Raw genomic sequence first — 23,765 nt, 5'->3', positions numbered from 1 at the left:
GGGCAACCCCTCCCGTTGGTAGAGGCTTTTAGTCCAGCTGTTATAGGCCATTAATAATACAGAAGCCCTTACTAATAATATTGTCCTTTACGAACAAATTTTGCATCGGCGTGTCTAACATTGTAAAACCACACCTAATAAGTAGGCACAATACATTATAGGTGTAGGTGTTAATTCACGTAGGTATCAGATTTCTACTAGCGTGGATAATTATGTTTTTCAGGGCTGCCAGTTGCATTTGCATTTCATAAAGTTTTTCGCTTTGAAATAAGAGGTATAATACAGTGTCTCATATCATCAATTACGGTGCAGTGTGGTCAGTGGCGTGCATAGCGGGTATGCAGATGATATGAAGAAAATCTCCGGTACGAGTTATAAAAGCTTAAGGGTAGACTTTTTATGACTCTTACAATGCCTAACTTTAAGTATCTTTTAAGTCTTACTGGACTTTTTAATTATTTCATCTGCCCGCTTAGTGCATACCCTGAAGGCACGCCAGTGAGTGCGGTAACGGTAGTGAAGAAAACAGTTGTCACCACCCCGCGTCGTACGAGGTGAGGCGAGGCGATTAAGGGAATAAAATTGAGAGAAATCCTGTCAATACGATTACGATACGTTACTATCTACACCCGTCCGCCCAGCGAGTATGAACAAAACCTTCTGTTGTGAGAAGCCTTTTGTCCAATAGTTGACTGACTCCCAACATACAAAAGAAATAAAGAAAGTATATTTTATTGCACACAAAGAAACACATACAACAACGACTATACATTAAACTTGTACCAATTGTATTAATTAAAACTGTAATTTAGTCAATTCTATTTTACATGTAGATGAAATATTTTTGGAAAATTACCGCAGGAATATCCAAACAGAATCAGAATAGATATTTAATTTTGGCTATCTATCTGTTCGTGCGTCTCGCTGAACTCTTAACGGATTTAAAGAAGTTTAATCTGGCAAAAATTTTAAATTAGATAAAGTGTTGCATTTTAGGTAAACTTAACTATTTGGTAACCGTTATAATGGTAACCACTAAGGTAGTCACTACAAACATACTGACTTAAATTTTGTATATTTTTTTGGTATTGTTTGCTGCATTTTTGCTGGGTTCAGCCAGGTACCCTTGTTTATAAAGAATTTATTTGTGCAAACCTGTTATTCGTTTTTGGTCAAACTTATAAACTCCTTTTGTATTTACAGGTGTTGGTTTTCCGATTAAAGTAAATTAAATAATATAACAAAACTAAATAACAAAATGTCGCAGCCCTGATTAGATCGGACGCTAGCAGACAGCCTGTTGCCACCCTATCTGCGTGCACGCATCCAATTACACTACGCTGGCCATTACTACTGCATGCAACTAGGCAATAGGCATTACGTTGGTATAGGTAGGTATAGGGAATTTGTAATTATTGAAGTTATACTCCTTTTGGCGCGTTAGAGAAAAATGTTGAGAGTAAATTTTTACGATATGCGCGGACACCATCACAAAAAACCGACACCATGAAGTTAGCTATAGTCAACATTTTAGTTTTTCTAAAAAAGGTTTGACAGTTTACTTTCAATGATTCAAACAATAACTTTTTTCTATTGTTAGTGTCGTTTTTTTCTACAATCGTAGAATAATCGTAAAATATCTTGTTACGCCAAAGAAGTATAACTTCTAACGCGTGTACATAAGTACACACACGTTTTTTATCTAAGGAAAAGTAACAAAATACACTCTATTTTACACCATACGCGATAGAAAAATCGTATATCTTAATACTAATATATAAAGCTGAAGAGTTTGTTTGTTTGTTTAGAGGAACTAGGTACTAGTCCGATTTGAAAAATTCTTCCCGTGTTGCATAGCCCATTTATCGAGGAAGGCTATATATAGGCTATATATCATCACGCTAAGACCAAAGAAAGAATGTTCCATAATCGGAGAAATTTTCTCCTTTTAAGAGCTTCCGCTGGTGCGCTAAAATCGTGTATCACAAAGTTGTTCCCTTTTAAAACTAACAAAAAAAAGTCCGCGACAGCATGTGTCTAGTACTAGTGTCATATAACTTTAAAATGTTAGCAAGCTGGTGCTCGAACTCGTAGTCAAGGCCGAAGACCTAAGCTATGGTCTAGCTGATTGGGCTTCGGAATCAAAAAAGAGCAGTAAAAAGCGGTGATAGCCTAGCGGCTAGGCTATCGCCGCTTTTTTAGCACTATTTGTATTTTATTATAGTTTAGCGATTTGTGTTGGTACATTGGAATTAGCAGCACTATACAGGGTTAAATAAAACATACCACGGACTTTTAATTCCTATCATTAAAACTAACAACTTTTGTTCTACGACTTCTTATAATTCAGTATTAATTTATTTCGTACAAAAAAATTATAAATCATGTTATTTCTGTAATGTGGCATTACACTGTGAAACCTAATACTTTTGATTAAATAGCATCACGTATTCGGTTCAGTAACGTTACAGTGTAGTAACAAGTAGAGTTTTTATGTAAAATATTGAATATTCAATATTTCACAAGATTCGAACTAAAAAAAAATTGTAGAGCAAATTTATTACTTTTTATGTTACATTAACTTCTGCTCTACGATAACACATGTAACAGTAATAATATAAAAAATAATTAATTAATGCTTTAGAACTAAATTTTATTAAACATCTATTATATATTTGAAGGCTGTAAAATAAACTTTTCTTTTTTTTAATAATTAATTATTGATCATTGTAAATTTTTTGTACATTAATATAAGTGTTATTATTATACTTATAAAACAAAAAAATGTATGGCGTTCATAAGTGCTGTAACTAGGTATAGCCTAAACGGAATAAAGATTTGATTGATTGACAGGCCGAGAGCTTTCTGGTATTTCGTATTTAACCCTTTATATCTTAAAATGTTTTGTGTTATTTTCACCTTAGCAGCTGATATGGTGGTAGACTGTATGCCGTCGTTGCTATGTACCTAACTGATTCATATTTACACGAGCTTATCATTTATCAATGTTCAACGATTGATAAATTGATAGCTGGCAATCCTTGACATAAAGATATCACGATGAAACATCCAACCGGTCCAACTTACTGGAATTTTCGTCGGAGTTTTTCCAACTAGTTTCCCAGCATTCCTAGAAACTTATCTACAGGGAAATACTTAATTCAATGTTATCGGCCGATTTGATTGCATTAAATATTATTTAATTTTTTTAGGCGCGGTGATAGCCTACAACGGGGTGTGATAGGGCTACAGCTTCCCTTACTGGGGGACCGAGTTTGATCTCCGGCAGCACCTCGAAGTTTTCGGAGTTATGTGTGTTGCTAATTTAAAATATCGTGAAAAAATTGGAAGTTTGAGAATTCTCCAGAACGTTCTTAAAGGCGTCAGAATTAGTCTACTAATCCGTACTACGACCTAAACCCTTCTCACTCTGTATTGTGCCAGTGATGGGTTGGTAATGATGATAAAGATCAGGCTTCAGAGGCTGTTGTGTATATACCTATTTCAATTTATTTATATATATGTATTATATAAATAAATTGAAATAAAAATGTGTTTTGTAATGGAAGAGCGAGATCTTCTGGCACAGGTTTTAAACTTAACAGAAGTTCTCCGCCTTATCTGCTATTGTTTTATGTGAACAAATAAGTTTTCATTTCATTTTCTCATTTCGTTTCATATGAATCTTTAAACTAAATTTAAATTGACATTTCTAAAACTAGTGCCATCCTATACTATTATTTTTCATATTCAAAATTCAAAATTCATTTATTTCAAGTAAGCCTAACATAAGCACTTGTGTGCACACGTCAAGTGATCTTTCAAGCGACCTTTCAATTCGATTCCCGTTACTGGAAAAATGTTTGAGTGATGAACATGAATGGTTTTTCAGTGTCTGGGCGTTTATCTTTATATTATATATTATTCATAAAAATATTCATCAGTCATCTTAGTACCCATAACACAAACTACGCTTACTTGACGATGGCGATGGCGATGCGTGTATTGTCGTAGTATATTTATTTGTCAACTAGATCTTATTTGTTAGTTTAAAACTTAATTACTATGTTAGCTTAAACTAAATACATAAATAAATTAAATATTTGCACTCTGCCACTCTAAAAGCACTGTAAAAAGCTTTAGCTTCGAGTTTCGACGAAACCACTCCTTCAACCGTTAATAAGTTTAAAATACTATACCTACTTAGTGTCCAAGAGAATGAGGTACTATTTTCTCTAAAACCTACATCTTAACGTGTGAAACGGATTTTAGATAATCCATGATTTATTAATTGAGAATGTAGTTATTTCATGTTCTGTTAATATACAATTAACTTTTTATATGCATTTTAAAAACACTAAAAAAATTATACAATTAACTCGTTCGTGTGGAGGGGAGGGCGCTGATAGTCATCGAGAAGAGTATATATTAATACTTAGTTTAGGCATCAGTGTTCAAACCTACTATAAATGTTGTCATTTTTATGGAACAATAAAATTATTTTTATTTATTTATTATTATTAAAGTCAAGAAAAGTTAGGATATCTATGTACTTGTAAATAAGCTTCTAAAAGCATTTTAATAGGTAATTAAAGTTCATATAGTGTTTATTTTTTTGTTTCAACTTTTATTTTAATTAAACTGTTTTTTTTAATTGAATTCCAAGTTTATTTCAAACAAACAAACAAACACATACTTTGGGTTTTAGCTGAGAACAAAACTTTGTATTACTTATATTTACATATATATACCTTTAGTACTTCTTTTGTTACTAATAACAATAATAAACAACAATAGGAATATTGACATGACACTTTATACACGGGCGAAGTCGCGGTCTACCACGTGTCCTAATATATAAATCTTTGATGATAAGGGGTGGGTAACGGTTAGCTTACAGGCAGACGCGCTGATAAGATAATGAGTGTATGTGGGGTGCAGTATCTATAGTGGAACATCGGTGCCCTTAGTACGAGTTAACCCAACTCGCAACGTACGCTAGTTTCGAGTATCGAAACACCGTATCTTACAGCGGTCAGCAAAATGTAATTACTGCTAACGTAGTCCTTCACAGTTAATTTACTGTTAATTGCCTCGATTGTTCTGGGTTCTCAAAAAATCCCATAGTACCTACCATAAACAGTAGTGGCTTTTGTATTTGGTCCAAGTTCAGACTCAAATTAACTTGTATTTAAGTTGGAGTTCCTGGCGCGTCGATGATATGCTAGCTCTCCTCGTTCTATCTACATAATAATGGTATTCTTGTGGTACCCGCAATACCAGATCATTTCTACCAAGTATTCGTATATTGTAGAACAAACTCCCATCCAATGTGGCTGTGTATTCAATGGCGTATAAACAAGTTCCTTATAAGCCGGCAATGCATAGGTGACACCTCTGGTGCTATGGATGTTTATGGACTGGATAATCACTCAACTGACGAACGCTTACTTGCTATTTATATATATTTTTTAATGAGTTAACCAAACCAAGCATGCTGCATTTTTATACCATGCCTTCGCTTATCATCGCGAACATGAATTGTAAGTAAGAAATGTGAATGTATTTATATGTGATAAAATGTTGTTAACAAAATAAAAAGTCGCAATCCGGTCAGGCAACCCAAACATACATAATTTGGTCAAATATAAACAATACTAGATTGTTTATATTGAGGCTTAAATTGCAGAAGGTATATATATATAGGTAGGAATAAACGAATTTGAATTCATTGTAGGTCCATTTAACTTTGATGAAATGATATCAATGCTTCGATACTTAAAAACCATCAAAGTTTGAGATTTCGTAATAGGGGTCGTGTTGGCATTAACTGTATGTGAAATTAAATAAAACCAATTCGCAGCAGCTGAGTAAATGCATTCGTTCAGGAACGCTTCATTCCTTTATCAATATCAAATATGTATTGGGGTCTGAAAAAAATAAGTTGTAACAATGTATTATCAAATGGAAGCGTTGATAGCTCGGTTGGTAGAACTTCGACTTCACTTTCGGGGTGCCGAGTTCGAATCCCAGCACGCAACTCTAACTTTTCGAATAATATCACTTGCTTCAACGGTGCAGGAAAACATCGTGAGGAAACCTGCATGCCTGAGAGTTCTGCATAATGTTCTCAAAGGTGTGTGGAGTCCACCAGGAGAGTCCACTAGGCCAGAGTGGTGGGCTTAACCCCTTCTCGTTGTGGGAGGAGACCCGTGCCCTGTTGTGGCCCGGTAAGGGGTTGTTATGATGATGATGACACATAAAAACGGGTGTTTGTTTAACTGAGATAAAAAGTAGACGACTGTTAGCGTATTGGATAGAAGCAGGCGTTACTTTGAGGAAATCCATAATCTTTATATATATATTTCTTGTGTGCGTGTGTATGTCACTGAACTTCTCCTAAACGGCTGGACTGATTTGAATGATATTTTTGGTATGCGTTTGGGTGGCACCCTGGCTGGTTTAGATTCTCAAATCAGCCCGACAGATGGGGCTGGGGCCCTCTAGTATATTATGAAAATGAAGCTTAATTTTCTATAATCCGCGAAGAGAATTATACCAACAGAATTATAACTGTTCGCGGATTATAGCAAATTAAGCTTCATTTTCATAATACACTGTTAGCGGTTGATCACCTGGCTGATACCTACGCTACGCCATAAACATATTGTGACGTCACTATAAGATTCATTAATATTGAATTGCTTTAATAGTTCTATTTTGCTTCATATAATTCGTAATAATATTTATCTAAATATATAATGTTTTCCAAATAGAAAAATAACTTTATATTTTGTGAAATAACTTACCGGAAACTAATATCGTAAAATATTATTATTGGTTCGTTTTGTTGTCAACATTTTAAACGGTACCTGAGCCGTATACAAGTAGAAGCATTTCGTTCTCAAGCATTCTACACACCACCGCCATCTAGTCCCAAAGTAAGCGTAGCTTGTGTTATGGGAACTAAGATAACTGTTGAATATTTTTATGAATAATATACATAAATACTTATAATATAACATATTACACCCAGACACTGAACAACATTCATGTTCTTCACACAAACATTGTCCAGTTGTGGGAATCGAACCCACGGCCTTAGACTCAAAAGCAGTGTCGCTGCCCACTGCGCCAATCGGCCGTCTATGCCTTTTCTTTTCATCCCAGGAAAACAAACGATTCCCGTGGGATATGTAAATAAATGTGAACGGAGAACGCAGACAACCTTTAGGAATAAATAAATAATGAAGAACTAAATAACGAAAAATAAACATATAATCAGAGTTGCAACTTATTTTCGTACAAAGTTAATATCCTATCTACTTCTATCGCCCTTTCCTTCAGTGTTGCCATCTCTTCGTCGTTCAGAACGGTAGTTTTCCTCCCCGCATTCTTGATCAGGAAGTGTTGTATGAACAATCGCAGACTTTCTCTGAACATATGCAGTTTGGGAGGTTTGGATATTCTATGGAATACTTCCAGCGACGCTGTGAGGTCCGCGTTCATGATTATAGCGAGTAGGATTTGACGCATGAATCTCACAATCGTTTTGTTCAGATCGGAGAATTGGATTATCTGAAAGAGACAAAAGTTATTGTAATTTTGTTAGATAACTCTAAGGCTCTTGATGCCAACTGACTTACTCGGCAAAGTGAAGGTAATGTGCAAACAAATGCGGCACGAGTATTTCAATGAACGGTCACTAACGATGGGTATTTGGTACAAAACCTTACAGAGTGAGCCTCTTCGACATCCATGGTTTGAGAAAATGGCAAGAATTTGGTCGCACTATTACGGCTGCGGTCTGTTCACATTCCGTCGAAGAAGTTTACACATTTAATGGTTATATCTGACTCCCCGAACTGTCCTGATTGTGGAGTTATTGACGACATCCAACATGTTTTGACGGAGTGTGAACGGAACGCCGTGGAACGATAACAAATTTTTACTCAATCTTTGCAGGTAGGTTTGTGCAATAGCATCTTGGCCTTCCTCTTATCAAAGCAGGCGGCACACTATAGTCGTTTTGACATTTGTGCAAGACCATAGAATGTAACTTGGAACGAAACTGTAAGAAACAATAAAATAAAAATAAATTACATACAGTGTTTTAAAAAATACGCAAATTTTTTTGGGACGTTAAATAATATGAAAGAATATATTGCGAGTATTCTTTTTGCGCTTACTTTATAGTAGCATGTAATTTATAATTGTTGCGAAACGTTCCGAAAACAGTTACGTTCTCAGTCTTTTTTTTTTATACTAGAGCTGTAACCATTTTTTTACTGAATATCGAAATTAAAATATATTGTGTAGTTATCTTTACTGCAAAGAATGAGCTTGGTTCTCAAAATGGGTTCTAAATAATGAGTCTGAGTTGATGTATCTGACCAAGCGGCACATGACTGAAGCGTCCCCGCGCGCACTGCGCAGTTTTTCGTTCCTCATCTTGTAAAGTTGACTGTGCGCTCGTTTAAGTTTGATATATATTGTTTACTATTACGTTAACTATGGCTCTTCTATTAATTTAAACATAGTGATTTGACTCGATTTTTGTGTTTGTTGTTATATAGTACTAACTCTGTTTCAACATGTTGAAAAGTGGGCGTATAATCAACAGCCAGTCACGCGCATTGGTTGTGAAGTTAAAGGAATACTTTGAACGAACGAACACTTTACAATACATAATAATATCAATCAAGTACTGATACAAACTTGAATTGATTTATCGTGAGTATCGAGTCCCGAGTCTTATGGTTCCATAACTAGTTACGTCGCGATGACAAATGTCAAAACGGGCCTATTACATTTTTACGACTATAGTGTTTAGTGTATATTATTGTGATTAAATTAGAATAATATCATAGATTATAGGTTTAAAATTAATTACGGGAGCGACATAATCACGAAGTGATAAAGCCCACTTGAAAATAATTAAGATTTAGCAAAAAAAAAAAGGGCTCAAAAAAAATTTACCTTCAGAACTGAGAGCGCTAACGCTTTCCCCATGATGAGGTGGATCAGGAACTGCGCCAAGTTGGCCACGCCGTGCTTGGAGAGTGAATCTAACTCCTTTATTTTGTCCCAGATGGTATATTGTATTGACAACTGAAACAAAATTTAAAAAATGTAATCTTTCTCCAAAAATAGAAATAGATAGCCTAGTGGTTAGGAATCCGCTGCGACGGAGTTTGATTCCCGGCACTCAACTCAAGCTGTCAGAGTTAGGTATGGCAACGAGCTACACTCATAAGATTATTATTATTATTATTTTTGTATAATTTACTCTGTAATTTATTTTAATAATTATAAACTTTAGTCGTGTATTGTTTTTGTAACATCGTAAAATTGTTTTTTAAACTTAATTTACAAATGGTTGAACCAATTCATGTAATAATCAAAATTATTATTGAATTAATGACAGATTTGTATGACATTCAGAAAGTGTACAGTTAGATACCTACTTTGAAATAAAATATTTGATTGGATTTGATTTGGAGAAATTCTTTTAAACGCGCTCTGCTCTATAAGCAAGCTCACGACTAACTTACACGGGTGTTCTTTTTGTTATCACCATCTCAATTTGGGTACGAAACCCTAAAAATGCCTTCTCCAAGTTTATGTAAATGGCAGTCTTCTTTTTGTTATCAACATCTCACTTTGGATACGAAACCATAAAAATGTGTATGTTCCAAGAATGCATAAAAAGTGCCTTCTACAAGTTTATTTCAATAGCAGTGTTCTTTTTGTTACCACCATCTCATTTTGGGTCCGAAATGCTATCAATTTGTATGCATACAATAAAGTCTTTTAAATACCAATTTGTATACGGAAATGTTACCTAAGCTATACAATAGATAACCAATGGAACTTATTAAGACAAATGAATTTAATGTATTAAAAATAAATTGATCATGAAATTATCCTGTTATTATGATTTAAGTGAATTTTTATGTTAATCTTAAAAAAATATATAATTTTAAGGAAGAGTAACAAACTTGACTAAACATTTTGCTATAGGCTAACATATTTTATTTATAACTTTGTGAACCAAATTGTGATTTAATTTTTTGAAATGTTTTTTCTTGAGATTTTATATTATAATAATTATTAATTTAAAACAATTATATAACGGATTCTGGAATCTGCTGTTCAGGACTTATCAGTCATTTTAAGTACTTTCACAATATTTTAAGTAGCTATAACTTCTCAGTGTTGGACACAACTCATAAATCTTTTAACTTTGTACTATACTCCCAGTGTGAGCATTTTCCTTTCTTAATTACTCTGTAAATTCTATCTGTAAAAACTGTATCTGGCTATACTTGATTATTATTTACTTTCATTTTTTATTTTCTTTTATTAGCTGTAAGTTTTCTTTTATAATAAAATAAATAAATCTATATATATAAGAGAAAGTGTGTGGGCTCTATGTTCCGTATAGGCTCCGAAACGGGTGGACCGATTTCAATGAAACTTTCAGGGAATCTCCGGATTGACCTGGCGAGTAATCCTGAAAAGTTTGGTGACGATCGGAGCACTCCTATTTTTGAACTGTCAAATACAGCTTTTATTTACTATGATGATATTCTATTGTTGGGTGTACATGGGTGTAGATAATGATCTTCATCCGCTCGAGAAGAGAAACCAAGATAATGAATACGGAGAGAAATAAATGATTTAATATATTATGAGACTTAAATTAAAAATTTAACGATTTAAGTTTATTGTTTAAATAAAATAAAGCAAAACCTAGCCCGGCGAAGCGGGCTGGGTACGCTAGTAAATGAATAAGCTCAGTTCAAAGGTTATTGACCTGGTACTTCCGGTCGTAGTCGCAGAGTTTCTGCGCGAGCACCGCGTAGTACGGGTTGTACGCGGCCTCCTGCAGGCAGCACGCCAACAACACGTGCACAACTTCCCTTTCCTGCTGGCCCTTGAGCCCCAGGTGTTGAAGTTTCTCGAACGCGTCCATGTAGTCCTGCGAATCATGCAGAAATGCGATTTTAGATTGACGTTGTTTTCATGTAAAATAAAATATACTACGACAATACACACAGTGGCGTGCATAGAGGGTATGCACAGGGTATGTAGATGATATAAAATGAAGAAAGTCTCCAGTACGAGTTATAAAAAACTTATGGATAGGCATTGTAAGAGTTATAAGAAGCCTACCCTTAAGTTTTTATAACGCGTACTGGAGACTTTCTTCATTTTATATCATCTGCATACCCTGTGCATACCCTCTATGCACGCCACTGAATACACACATCGCCATCTAGCCCCAAAGTAAGCGTAGCTTGTGTTGATGTACTGAGATAGCTGATGAATATTTTTTTATGAATATAATACACATAAATACTTATAATATAAAGATAAACACACATACACTGAAAAACATTCATGTAAATCACACAAACATTTTCCAGTTGTGGGAATCGAACACACGACTATGGACTCAGAAAGCAGGGTCGCTGCCCATTGCGCCACGCGGCCGTCAATGAAATGAAATGGTGTGAAACATCTATAGGCGGTATCGATAGAAGGCAGAAGCGGTGATAGCAAATTTACTTGAATTCATAAAAAAATACCAGTGAAGAATATTTAACAGACACAATATTATAGTTTGACATTTACAGTGATTATAATTTGACATAAATAATAATTGATTAGATATTTGTAATTTTGAAATCAGTCTTAAATTTTATTCTTATTTTAATAATGACGATTGACTTACTCGTAGGATAATATTATTATAGTAAGTAGGAATTAGTGTACGAACATATATATTTTTTGCATGCCATCTAAGGCGGATTGTTCGTCCTTATATTTTGTGTACCAACAATGTAAAACCAATCTGCAAATAAACGATTTGAATTTGAATTTGAAATGCACTTTCTCGAACACAAACAAACAATAATAATAAATTTCAGTTATAACGCAAACATAACAAGTGTGAAGTTGTTTATATTCGCTCGCTAGTCATCTGCACGAACTTCAACTCGCAATCTTGCAATTTACGTCCATACTAAATTATTAACTAATTTAGATTGTCCACGGTAAATACATTAACATTTTCATAAGTGTTAGCAGTAATAAGTAAGCCCCGTATAAGCAGATGAGTGTGAGAACTTTTTACACGTTCGGGTTATTTCAGTGCGGCGCTTAATGTCATACACAGAGAAGATAGTAACATATGAAATCAATGCCACAGAGTCTACCCGTCAGAGTATGTGGTGTATTACTATACTCTTTGACCGTTGAGCATAAGTCAAAACATAGTGTTTGCTTCCTCATTGCTATCAAGAGTGAATTATTTTATGAATTGAATTTCGTAATAAGTAGTCGAGCAAAATTTAAGTGGTATTTATTGTAACGCAAGCCCGGCTTTCTCGGCTTCGGTAGTACCGCCACCGTCGGCGGCCAGCGCGGTGGACTACCACGTAAGCTCCCGTCTCATTCTGGATAGAGACCTGTGGCCTTTATTGGAAACCTGTACGAATCCGCCTGAGACGTTTCACACCAACCTCAGCGGCCATGATGACGCAGAATATGCTTCTCCGCACGTCGGTGTTCATGCGCTGTCGGCGCGCCAACTCCAACAGCTTCTGGTCAATGGTCGGTGGCAGCTTGACCGTCGGCTTGTCCTCTTGGACGCGATTGCCCTCCCACGCGGACCCCACCACCCACCACTTGCCCCTTTCGTGAGCTGGAATTGAAGAAAAAATACTTTCTATATAAAATACTAGCTGTTGTATTCATCATATCAACCCATTACCGATATCGGTCAGAATTGGGGGTGTATGATTGTCAAATCGATCGAAAATGTGTGGGACAAAGTAATGTATATAATTGTACTAAACTTTCCCTAAATAAGTTTCGCTATGTGGCGATAAGGCCGCCAAATTTTATATGTTGTGTTGTTATACTTTTATTTTTGTTCTATGTACTTTTTGTTGTGTGCAATAAAAGTATATTCATTCATTCATAAATGTATTTTTTTTAATCCGCTACAAGTTAGCCCTTGACTGCAATATCACCTGGTTGTAAGTGATGATGCAGTCTAAGATGATAGCGGGCTAACCTATCAGGGCGTATGGTAGACATACCCATGATCGGTTTATATGCGACATCGCACCAGAACGCTACATCGCTTAGTAGCACGTCTTTGTCGGTAGGGAAGGGAAGCAGGCCACGGCCTTAGCCTCACACCAGACCTGACCAGAGAAAATTAAGAAATTATAAATTCCCAAATTGCCCTTGCCTTTACACAAAATTTGAAAAAGAAAGTGAAGTTATTATAAAATTAAAAAAACTTCTACTTAAAACGACTTTTACTTGAAAGACAAATAATTGAAATAATTTGAACTATTCTTCCAACAATTCCTTTATTTCTTATTGCTCTTCCTTTCCTTAGATAACTTTATTTATTATTTATTTATTATACATTTAATATAAAAAAAAAAATTAATGTAAATTTTGATACTTATTATTTTTATTTTTTATATTTCAGAGTGACGTTATATTCTTAGTAATTTAATATTCTCCGCGGTGTACAATAAAAGCGTACTCATTAATTAATTCAAAATTTACAGCACAGACGTGCTGGGATTCGAACTCGGCCCCTCGAAAGTGAAGCTGAAGACCTGACCACTGGGCTAACATCGCTTCGGGACTCGTTGCCCTAGGATTTCAGACAGCCGGTTGGCGCAGTGGGCAGCGACCCTGCTTTCTGCGATTTTCTGCGGCCGTGGGTTCGATTCCCACAGCTGGAAAAATGTTTGCGTGATGAACATGAATGTCTTTCAGTGTCTGGGTGTTTATGATAAGTATTTATTTGTATTAAATTCATAAAAATATTCATCAGCTATCTTAAGTACCCATAGCACAAGCTACGCTTACTTTGGGGCTAGATGGCGGTGTGTGTATTGACGTAGTATATTTATTCATTTATATATTTATTTAAACAAATATTGTTAAATTGTTAAACGATCTTGGAAAAGAGCAACTGCTGAGTTTCTTGCCGGCTTCTTCTCGGTAGAATCTATCTTCTGAACCGGTGGTAGAGTCACTACAAACAGACATACTTGACGTTTCAAAAGTGCTTATATTAGGCCTACTTGAAATAAATGAATTTTTGATATTGGATAGAAGCAGGCGTTACTTTGCGGAAATCCATAATATATTATGAAAATTAATCTTATTGCTAAATTAAGCTTAACTTTACAATGAATAATTGTAAAGTCAACATCTCCTGAGGATGCTCCGGTTTCCGAGCGAAACGTGCGTAGAGGGTGCATTGCCGAGGATCTGTTTGGTGTGGAGTATACGGATTGAAGGAAACGGAAAAGAGCAACTACTGAGTTTCTTGCCGGCTCTTCTCGGTAGAATCTGCTTTCCGAACCGGTGGTAGAGTCACACAAACATACATACTTGACGTTTCAAAAGTGCATATAAAGTAGGCCTACTTGAAATATTAAATTATAAATAACACCATACAGATTCTCCTGCTGTTAGCGGAGTATAACAAATTAATCTCAGTTTTCACAATGAATTTTGAATTTGAATCTGTTTATAACGGACCTTTCAACAAGTCTTCCAGCCTTATGTTGAGGGTGGTGACATAGTTCCCGCGCCGCACGACGCCTCGACTCAACTTCTTTAGGTGTTCCACGTACGAGGGGTCGTAGTTGGGGATCTTGTTCAGGTTATTGTTCTTCACCGCCAGTAGCACTTCCAGCAGGAATTTTATCCGAGACCTGAATAAGGAGAACTTGAGCAGGGTTGGCACGGGCGGGAGATAAAAATGATATCACTCTCTTTCTCTATATCTCTCTCTCTTTGCTAAATCTCTCTCTCTCTCTCTCTTTGCTAAATCACTCTCTCTCTCTTTGCTCGAAGCCTTTGAGATGTGGTGCTACCGTAGAATGCTCCACATTAGCTGGACACAGAAATTTTTTAACGTGAGAGTACTCCAACGCGTCGCCAGAAGCAGAGAGTTACTGCTTATCATTAAAAAGTCAAATATCTGGGCCATGTTCTGAGGCATGAGCGATACCTACTGCTCCAGCTCATAATGATTGGCAAAGTAGAGGGCAAACGACGTGTTGGAAGGAGGAAGAAGTCATGGTTGCGCAACATCCGTGAATGGAACAATATTGTAAGCGTAGAAACATTATTTCGCTTGGCGCAAGACCACGAGAAGTTCGCTTAGCTGACGGCCAACCTCCAGTAGTGGAGAGGCACGAAAAGAGAGAGAGAGAGATTAATACACATACACATATTATAATATGGAAAGTTTGTATCTGCTATCAAAAAATGCACTTGAATGTGTGTTTTTTTTTCTTTCTTAGATTAACTTTTTAAAAATGAGCAATCTTTTTTGCGTTATTTACTTATTGTAACTAGTATTACTTAATATAAGTTACTTAGGTATATATATAATTAAACAAAACTCCCGTATCATTATGATAATTTTAATTAATAGTGAAAAGGCTTGTGTAAGATCTATCATTAAGTTTATCCATTGTAACAATTTATTTATAGCTGTTTGTTTCCCAAATAAAAAAAAATAAAAAAAATTGGATATTATTTCATCCGCGCCAGTGCTCTCAGAGATAATAAAGCTGTGGGAGAAGGTACATTTTTATCGTTTCGCCGGGGAGATAATTGTCTCCTGCCCATGCTAGCCGTGCAGAACAATGGAAACATGTACTACTAGCGGTCCCTCGCGGCTTGTAGCTTAAGTTTTAAGTTTACCAATATGGTTATAGCCATCATCCCACTACCGTGTAATTTTCATGTAATATACGCATCAAAAGTGCGACCTATGGGCCTATATACTTGAATAAAGATATTTTTGACTTTGACTTAAAAATTCAAATTCAAAATTAAAATTCAAAAATGTTTTATTCATGTAGACCTTATGACAGGCACTTATGAAGCGTTCATGCATTTAACATGTTAACACTAATGTTAATGAAGGTGATAACTGCATTTGTTAACTTAAAACTAAAGCTAGGAGGGTTCCAAACGCGCCCTGGTCTAAGACGAACCCACAACATACTTATAGTCGTAAAAATGTAATAGGCCCGTTTTGACATTTGTGCAAGACCATAGAATGTAACTTGGAACGAAACTGTAAGAAACAATAAAATAACAATAAATTACATACAGTGTTTAAAAAAATACGCAAATTTTTTTGGGACGTTAAATAATATGAAAGAATATATTGCGAGTATTCTTTTTGCGCTTACTTTATAGTAGCATGTAATTTATAATTGTTGCGAAACGTTCCGAAAACAGTTACGTTCTCAGTCTTTTTTTTTTTTTTATACTAGAGCTGTAACCATTTTTTTACTGAATATCGAAATTAAATATTGTGTAGTTATCTTTACTGCAAAGAATGAGCTTGGTTCTCAAAATGGGTTCTAAATAATGAGTCTGAGTTGATGTATCTGACCAAGCGGCACATGACTGAAGCGTCCCCGCGCGCACTGCGCAGTTTTTCGTTCCTCATCTTGTAAAGTTGACTGTGCGCTCGTTTAAGTTTGATATATATTGTTTACTATTACGTTAACTATGGCTCTTCTATTAATTTAAACATAGTGATTTGACTCGATTTTTGTGTTTGTTGTTATATAGTACTAACTCTGTTTCAACATGTTGAAAAGTGGGCGTATAATCAACAGCCAGTCACGCGCATTGGTTGTGAAGTTAAAGGAATACTTTGAACGAACGAACACTTTACAATACATAATAATATCAATCAAGTACTGATACAAACTTGAATTGATTTATCGTTTGTATCGAGTCCCGAGTCTTATGGTTCCATAACTAGTTACGTCGCGATGACAAATGTCAAAACGGGCCTATTACATTTTTACGACTATAGTCAGGTTTTTTTTATCACCATCTCACAGTCTAGTTAATGTTGAGCTATGAAGTTAGAGCAACTCATACCCAAGCTTTTTTATCATACATGTAATCCTTAATATTATAATAGGATTTTCCTATAAGCTTACATTTTATATAAACTTTAAACTTATTGAGAGACATTTCATATATTGTAATATCATTTTTCTTTAATTTTTTTTTTTTAGTTAACTTATCTTCTTCTAATAATAAACATGTTACACATGTCTATTATTTCTAATATAAACACAAATATTTTTGTTTGTATACCTAGCCAGCGTTTTTATGTTTATTTCTTGTTATGGAAGAGCGGTGTCTTCTGACAAAGGGGTAGTAATACTACCCTTAAAAGAAGGCTCCAGCCATTAGCGTTTACGGTAATTTTATTTACCCAAATAAGCAATTTTTTTTTCAAGGGTGTTTTTAATGTCCTCAACGGCGTGTGAAGTCTAGAAAACCGCACTTGACCATCGTGCTGGCTATACGGCACAATCCCTTCTGATTCTGAAAGAAGACCCAAACTCTGCAGTGGGTTGATAATGATAAAAAATATACTGACCCGGTTTCGGCATTCTGATTCAACTTAGTGATCTTAGTTTGGGTGTCGTGGATAAACGTCTTGAGCGCCGCTGGCTCCTCCTTCCTTAAGACTCCTCCCACATTTCTCAAGGCCGTCAGCACACAGTCTATGTTCTTCTCGCTCAACTCATCAACTAAACGTGTTAGGATGTCGTAGAGCAATGATGCGTGGTATATCTAGAATGTGAATACAGAAATCTATTAGTAAAATATCAATAAACTTAAGTAAAAATAGGGCCCATAACCTTGAAGCGCAGATATTAAGCCTCAAGTACAACACCTTCAGACTGTCACACATTACAAAAATACTGCTTTGCGGTAAAAATAATCATGGCGGCCGAGCTCTGTCAAAAACCTTTACTACCTACTTGTTAGAATAATAAGGGATCGATTGCTGTGATCAATAAACAGTAATGACTTTAATTATCCGTATAAGATCCTTATAACATTAAAATAGGAGCAATTATCCAGTACCCGGTCAAATAAGATGTTAAATTTAGACCGAAGACTGCCTTATAACGTGGTTTACAGTTGTACAGTGATTTTGGATTTGAGTAAGGTTTTTAACTTAGTCTGACATAACAGTGAAGAAACAAGACAAACCATTAGATTAGGTACAAGGTTATGTAAAAGACTGCCAACAATTAGTGTTGGTAACAAAAACAAATTGCATAGGTCACCTTTTCAAAATTTCGCTGTAGACACAAATGTATAAGGAGTTCCGCAAGGTAATCAACTAGGACCTCCACTTTTTCTAATATACATCAATGCGTGCTTTTGTATGTACATGACTTTATCTTATTTGCTGAAGAAACTACGATAACATTAATAATTAAGGGTGTTCAATAGGGTGCATAGGGTATAAAACGCGACAAGCGTGAACGTAGCTTAGCAATAAATAGCACCATCTTGTCATATATGCCTAGAAAAAAAATTATAACTAATACAGCAAGAAAAGCGCATTATCAGAATCTTCGCCTTTTATTTTCTAAAACGATCGCAAACAAAGGGTAAAAAAAGTGATATTTGAAAAATAAACCAACAATTCCTTGACCAAATTAATAGTAGACTGGCTTAACACTAAAAAAATACAAAGTAGCGTAGCAATTTAAAACGCATTTAGGGCTATTTCTGGTAATGCGACTGTCAAATAATTCAATTTCTCACCTTAAAACTATACAAAAGCGCCAGACACGCCACAAGGTTGTCTAAAGTTTTATTCACTACCGGTTGCGGAGTTTCCATCATGGCGTCAAACTTCCTTGATAGCACTTCTAGGAAATGGGCACCTGTAAACATGGATGAACCAGGCTTAAGAAATTTCTTAAGAACACTGAAGCCAAATCCAAAAACAAAATCTTTATAATGTCATACCAACAGTCTGTCAGTGTGTTGCATTTCACAGCAATTTTACTAGGAATAAAGGTGTTTTCTCTCAACTCTCACAATGGTTTAGTGATTTTTTTTTGTCTTTTGTCTTTGTTTTGTTTTCCAGGGAAAGAAATAATACTGTTACACATTAACTACCATTAGAAATAAACGATATGATGGTTGAGGGTTGGTGATGGTTAATGTTACAAATTGCTTAGGACTACCTAAAATAAAAAATAAAAAAAACAATTGTACATGGAAAACGGCCGAGGACGACCTCCGTGTCGCAGTGGTCTTATAAACGGAGGTCCCGGTTTCGCTCCGCAGAAGGGGCAACTTGGGAATTTATTATTCCTGAATTTTCTACCGGTGGCTGTTTACCACCCTGCCGGAATAGCCTTGTCGTAAGAGATTAAGCGTTCCGGTACGATGTCGCGTAGAAACCGATTAGAGTTATAGGTTTAATAAATCTGCCGTACCCTTAACAGGTCAGCCCGCTACCATCTTATGCATCATTACTTAGCACCTAGTGAGAAAAAAAATGTATTTTACCTTAATTTTGGTTTTCATCTAAATCACCTTGAAAGTTGGGGTGTAGATTCTCCACATGTCCTATGGAGCAAAATGTTCATACCTATTTCCGAGCCGACGTTGGCGTGTAACACCGCTATGAGCGCGGCATGTTCCGCGAGCATTCTGTCTGGGGTAAGGGACGGGCCCACTGTAGCGTCCAGCCACAGCTGTGTGAGAGCGGTGTTCACAGAGTTCCTACTGCTGCTGGAGTACAGGCTCTCTATTGATGTGCAAGCCCAGTGGAGGTTTGTACCGGCTAGCTTGTTGAGGACACCTAAGAGATAAAGTGCAAAGAATTAGTTTTTCTTTCTTAGCACACATACACACATAAATACTCTTTTTTATCGTTACACACACATTACCATGTATTTAACATGTATACCCTGAAATACTCTTTTTAAATTTATTTTAAAAAAACAGGTGTGATGTATGCTAAAAAAATCAATGAAGTCTTTGACAATGGAACCTTAATAATGTTTAAACTTATTATTAAAATTGATTTTGATTGAATATCAACCAGTAGGCGACCACTGGTATATATAAATAGATAATATTGTACTGTGTGTTGTTATGACAAAATATCATTTTTTTACTAAAGAATAAAGACAGTTCATATGGGAAAATTTTAAACGTCACAAATTGTACCCGGCCATAGTCCCATGCAATGAATTCTTAAGAATAATCGTGTTTCGTTTGTCAGTCTATGGACCCTGTTATTTACGCGGGCGAAGTCGCAGAGCACATCTAGTTAATAATAATATCATCATAATAAATAAATAATAAATAAATATATAACGCTATACACACATCGCCATCTAGCCCCAAAGTAAGCGTAGCTTGTGTTATGGTTACTAAGGTGACTGATGAATATTTTTTTATGAATAACATACATAAATACTTATAATATACATATAAACACCCAGACACTGAAAAACATTCATGTTCATCACACAAACATTTTCCAGTTGTGGGAATCGAACCCACGGCCTTGGACTCAGATAGCAGGGTCGCTGCCCACTGCGCCAATCGGCCGTCTCTCGATAATGAAAGGCAATTGTAATGAAAGCCCTGTTAGGGGGCAGCAATTGGGGTAATAGAGAGGCGGAGGATTTATTAATAACATTTATAATATTTCAATATTAAAAAAAATCGTTAACTGTATAATAAGTTTTGGATTCCACACTTACTCTTAATTTGACGTTTGATCTGTGCCAGTTCCTTGTCTGACGCAGAATCCTTATCCCTTAAATGTGGCGGAATGTATATTCCTTTTTCTTCCTACAATGTTAACAATTATCATTGATTAGTAATTGCAATATAATTTCAAATAAAGTTCAACTGTACACGAAAATCAATTCACAGACTAAAAGTTGTTTTATTTAATGTTTATTAAGTAGTAATAGAGCTGTTTGTGATGCAGATTTCTGTTGACAAGCAATATTTGCAATGCAGTGTTCCGGTCTGAAGGGTGCAATTTTACTCTTACATCTCAGGTGGATGGACACAGGTTGGCATGAGACAGGATGTGTTCCAAAGTGTTGCTCTGTTCGTAGGCAATGGTTTTTCACTTATGTACTGTCAAGTGGACCACCTGCTTGACCTATCAATTATAACTATAAAAAAAATTGCCATTCAAAAGACACAGGCAACTTTGTTTTGAGTCCTGTCAGTTTAGGTAATATAATAATATGTTAACATATGGTCACCTTTATTATATTCCCTTCTTTGTCCCTTTTCCGTCCATAAATATCTTCCCAAACATCTGGTTTTTCCTTCTCTATCAATTCAGAACTTTCATTGTTGCCATCTTCAGAAAAATCTTCATCTCCCGACAAATTGGAAACTTCGTCATCGCTGAATACTTTACTAATGTCATCTTCGGAAATAATTCTTTCTTTAACAAACTTTGACTGTGCTTTAGATGTTTTTTCTTTACTGGATTGCTTATTATTAGGTTTTTTGGTATGAACTTCTTCATTAAAATCCAATTTACTGTTTTCACTTTTATCAATACTATTGTCACTTAACTCACTCTGGTTAAAATTATTTATAACATCTTTAATTTTTTTATTATTAGTTATTGATTTTTTATTCGTTTTATTCTCTACTTTGTTGTCATCTAGTTCACTATTTTCACTTTCATTATCATCATCATCACTTATTTCACTTTCATCATTATCTGGGTGACTTTCACCACTATCTGAATAAGCATTATCGTCTTCATCAAAATCTATTTCATCACCATCTGAATCAATGCTATCTTCAGAATCGTTTTCAGATATATCTTTATGTTTTAGTTTTTTGTCTTTTTTATTCTTTGTGGGCAATTCTTTACCAGTAACTACAGCCAAATCTTCTTCAAAGTCTGAGTCATGCTCTACATCAGCTAAATGTTTTTCTGCAGCTACAATCTGCTCTGATGTTGCCCTATCACAGATTTCGAGTAAATCTTAGAGTAATGTTAAGAAAAATTAAAGATAGCATAAATTTGAAACAATAAAAGTGTATCAAAAAATTTTAAATATAAACTAAACAATAATTTATTTTTTTGCATATTTTAGATAGCTAAGAGTGGGAGTTCCTTAGGTAATGGGAAGCTTTTCTATCACAAGAAAAAATAATAGCACTTATCACCATAGACACATGCCATAGAACCTTACTTGTTTTACAAAGAAATAAGAAAATCATGACAAATATTGGGAAATTACTTTTTTGCCAGTTAGTAATTTAATATTTGGTTTAACATTGATTCTCAACTATCAAATCATACTCTAAAATGCCTGTTTCCTACATTCCACACAACACATGAACCATAAGACTAAAGTTAAAAAAAGGATACAATCAAGACCATCGTCAGCAAAATAATTATTCTTGTTCTTAGATTTATTAAGCTTTAGTTGTTTTTCTAGTTTTTTGATCACCTTATCTTCATTCTCATTCGCTTCAATCATTATTTTCTTCCTTTGATCATTCATCTGTGATTTGAGCTTATTGGCTTCATTTCTTTCTCTGTTTAGCTGCCTTAATAGAATATCTTGAGTGGTTTCAACATTTGCTTTGGGTTTTTTATTCTGGAAATAAAGTCTTTAGAAATAAATAAAATTAAAGTGTTCTTCAAAGAAATCAATGTAGTTTTATTATCATATGATATTTTAGCAAATCATTTTAAAATAACTGTCATGGGTAAAGTAAGACTTAAAGTTATTTCAGGCACTAGCACTGTGGCAGACTACCAACATATGTATCTATTGGTAGTAAATAACATTGAAAAGGGTTAAAATAGATAAAAAGCAAGTTATGACAATAGAAACTAATATACTATAACAATTTTTTTTAAGACATTTAATATACACAGATGCTCATCTTTATTTTGCCCATTCTAAACATTCTACAAAATAATTAAAAATAACTTTAACCAATTGGGCTCGAAGTCAGACAAGTATACTTAAATAATGACTGGAACATTTTAGATGAGATTATGCATGGTGTAAAAAAGGTAATGTCTGGTTATTTTTCTTCTATAACAATGTGACCAATCAAAAAAAATTACTGATTTTGACAACCAATTCGACTCCAAGAGGAATGAGTGAGGAGGTTCTTTGGACGTTCATGGAGGAGGCCACAAAATATTTGCAATAAAATGATTGCACTCATTTTTATTTAGGAAAAAAAACGCATAACATTTGCACACGTATAATTTACGGTTATGAGATATTGTTATACTTGCAATTCTTTAATTTTTTTTGAATAGTTAACATTTTTTTTTAACACCAACACTTTATTGTCTAGTAAAGCCCGTAAACATTTCTGATAATTACCTTTGGTTCATCATTGTGGACTGGGCTATCAGTTGGTCGTTTAACGAACTTTCCTGCAACGTATTTAGGTTGAATGGATTCAGTTTTCTTTCTTAAATAATGATCTTGCCGATTAACTTTTTTTTGCTTCCTTTTCTCCTTACGTAGAGTTTTGCGTGTATTTGGAAATTTTGGCCTGTTGGCTGATTTAACTTTCTTCATTATACAGTATAGAAAATTCTCATCAAATGATTGTAATAAAAAATTAAAAATATAATAATAACAAATTTTTGAGGTTACAGTAAACACATGAAAATGACATTTGTATTTTACTTTGCTCACTATATGACATTAATAACTTTTTGGCTTGCCGTATTTCAAAAATGTTCACCATAGACAATGATTTTAAAATACTTGAACACTGCACACGATAAAGAAGCCATAAAAACCTGATAATTTCATAACCAGATGTGTTAGCGATGTTTGCATACAAATTTAAAAAAAAATGTACAACAATTTCACGTAATT

At 34.9% G+C, this 23,765-nt stretch overlaps 1 protein-coding gene across 1 annotated transcript; it reads right to left on the bottom strand.

The window, feature by feature from the left end:
- Positions 1-7,260: 7,260 nt before the first annotated feature.
- Positions 7,261-23,557, bottom strand: LOC120631061 (nucleolar MIF4G domain-containing protein 1 homolog). Its single transcript, XM_039900474.1, has 12 exons — positions 23,259-23,557; positions 22,280-22,511; positions 21,147-21,889; positions 20,628-20,718; positions 19,502-19,714; positions 18,664-18,785; positions 17,477-17,673; positions 14,587-14,762; positions 12,531-12,712; positions 10,820-10,984; positions 8,980-9,111; positions 7,261-7,578 (listed from the first exon to the last, which is right to left on the bottom strand). The coding sequence occupies exons 1-12, from the start codon at positions 23,457-23,459 to the stop codon at positions 7,282-7,284; spliced, it is 2,751 nt and encodes a 916-aa protein (XP_039756408.1). The 5' UTR covers positions 23,460-23,557; the 3' UTR covers positions 7,261-7,281.
- Positions 23,558-23,765: the final 208 nt, after the last annotated feature.

Source organism: Pararge aegeria, chromosome 17 (assembly GCF_905163445.1).
Source record: "Pararge aegeria chromosome 17, ilParAegt1.1, whole genome shotgun sequence".
Lineage (NCBI taxonomy): Eukaryota > Metazoa > Arthropoda > Insecta > Lepidoptera > Nymphalidae > Pararge > Pararge aegeria.
Note: the sequence above shows the minus strand (reverse complement) of the source record. Positions and strands in the feature narration are given on the sequence as shown.

What these genes read in the sequence shown, in the direction of transcription:
- LOC120631061 (XM_039900474.1), bottom strand. Translation starts at nt 23,459, where the DNA reads ATGAAGAAAGTTAAATCAGCCAACAGGCCAAAATTTCCAAATACACGC. An exon ending in CAACGTCGGCTCGGAAATAG is followed by an intron (nt 18,786 to 19,501) that starts GTATGAACATTT and finishes CCATGTTTACAG; the next exon opens with GTGCCCATTTCCTAGAAGTG. An exon ending in GCGTCATCATGGCCGCTGAG is followed by an intron (nt 10,985 to 12,530) that starts GTTGGTGTGAAA and finishes CATGATTCGCAG; the next exon opens with GACTACATGGACGCGTTCGA.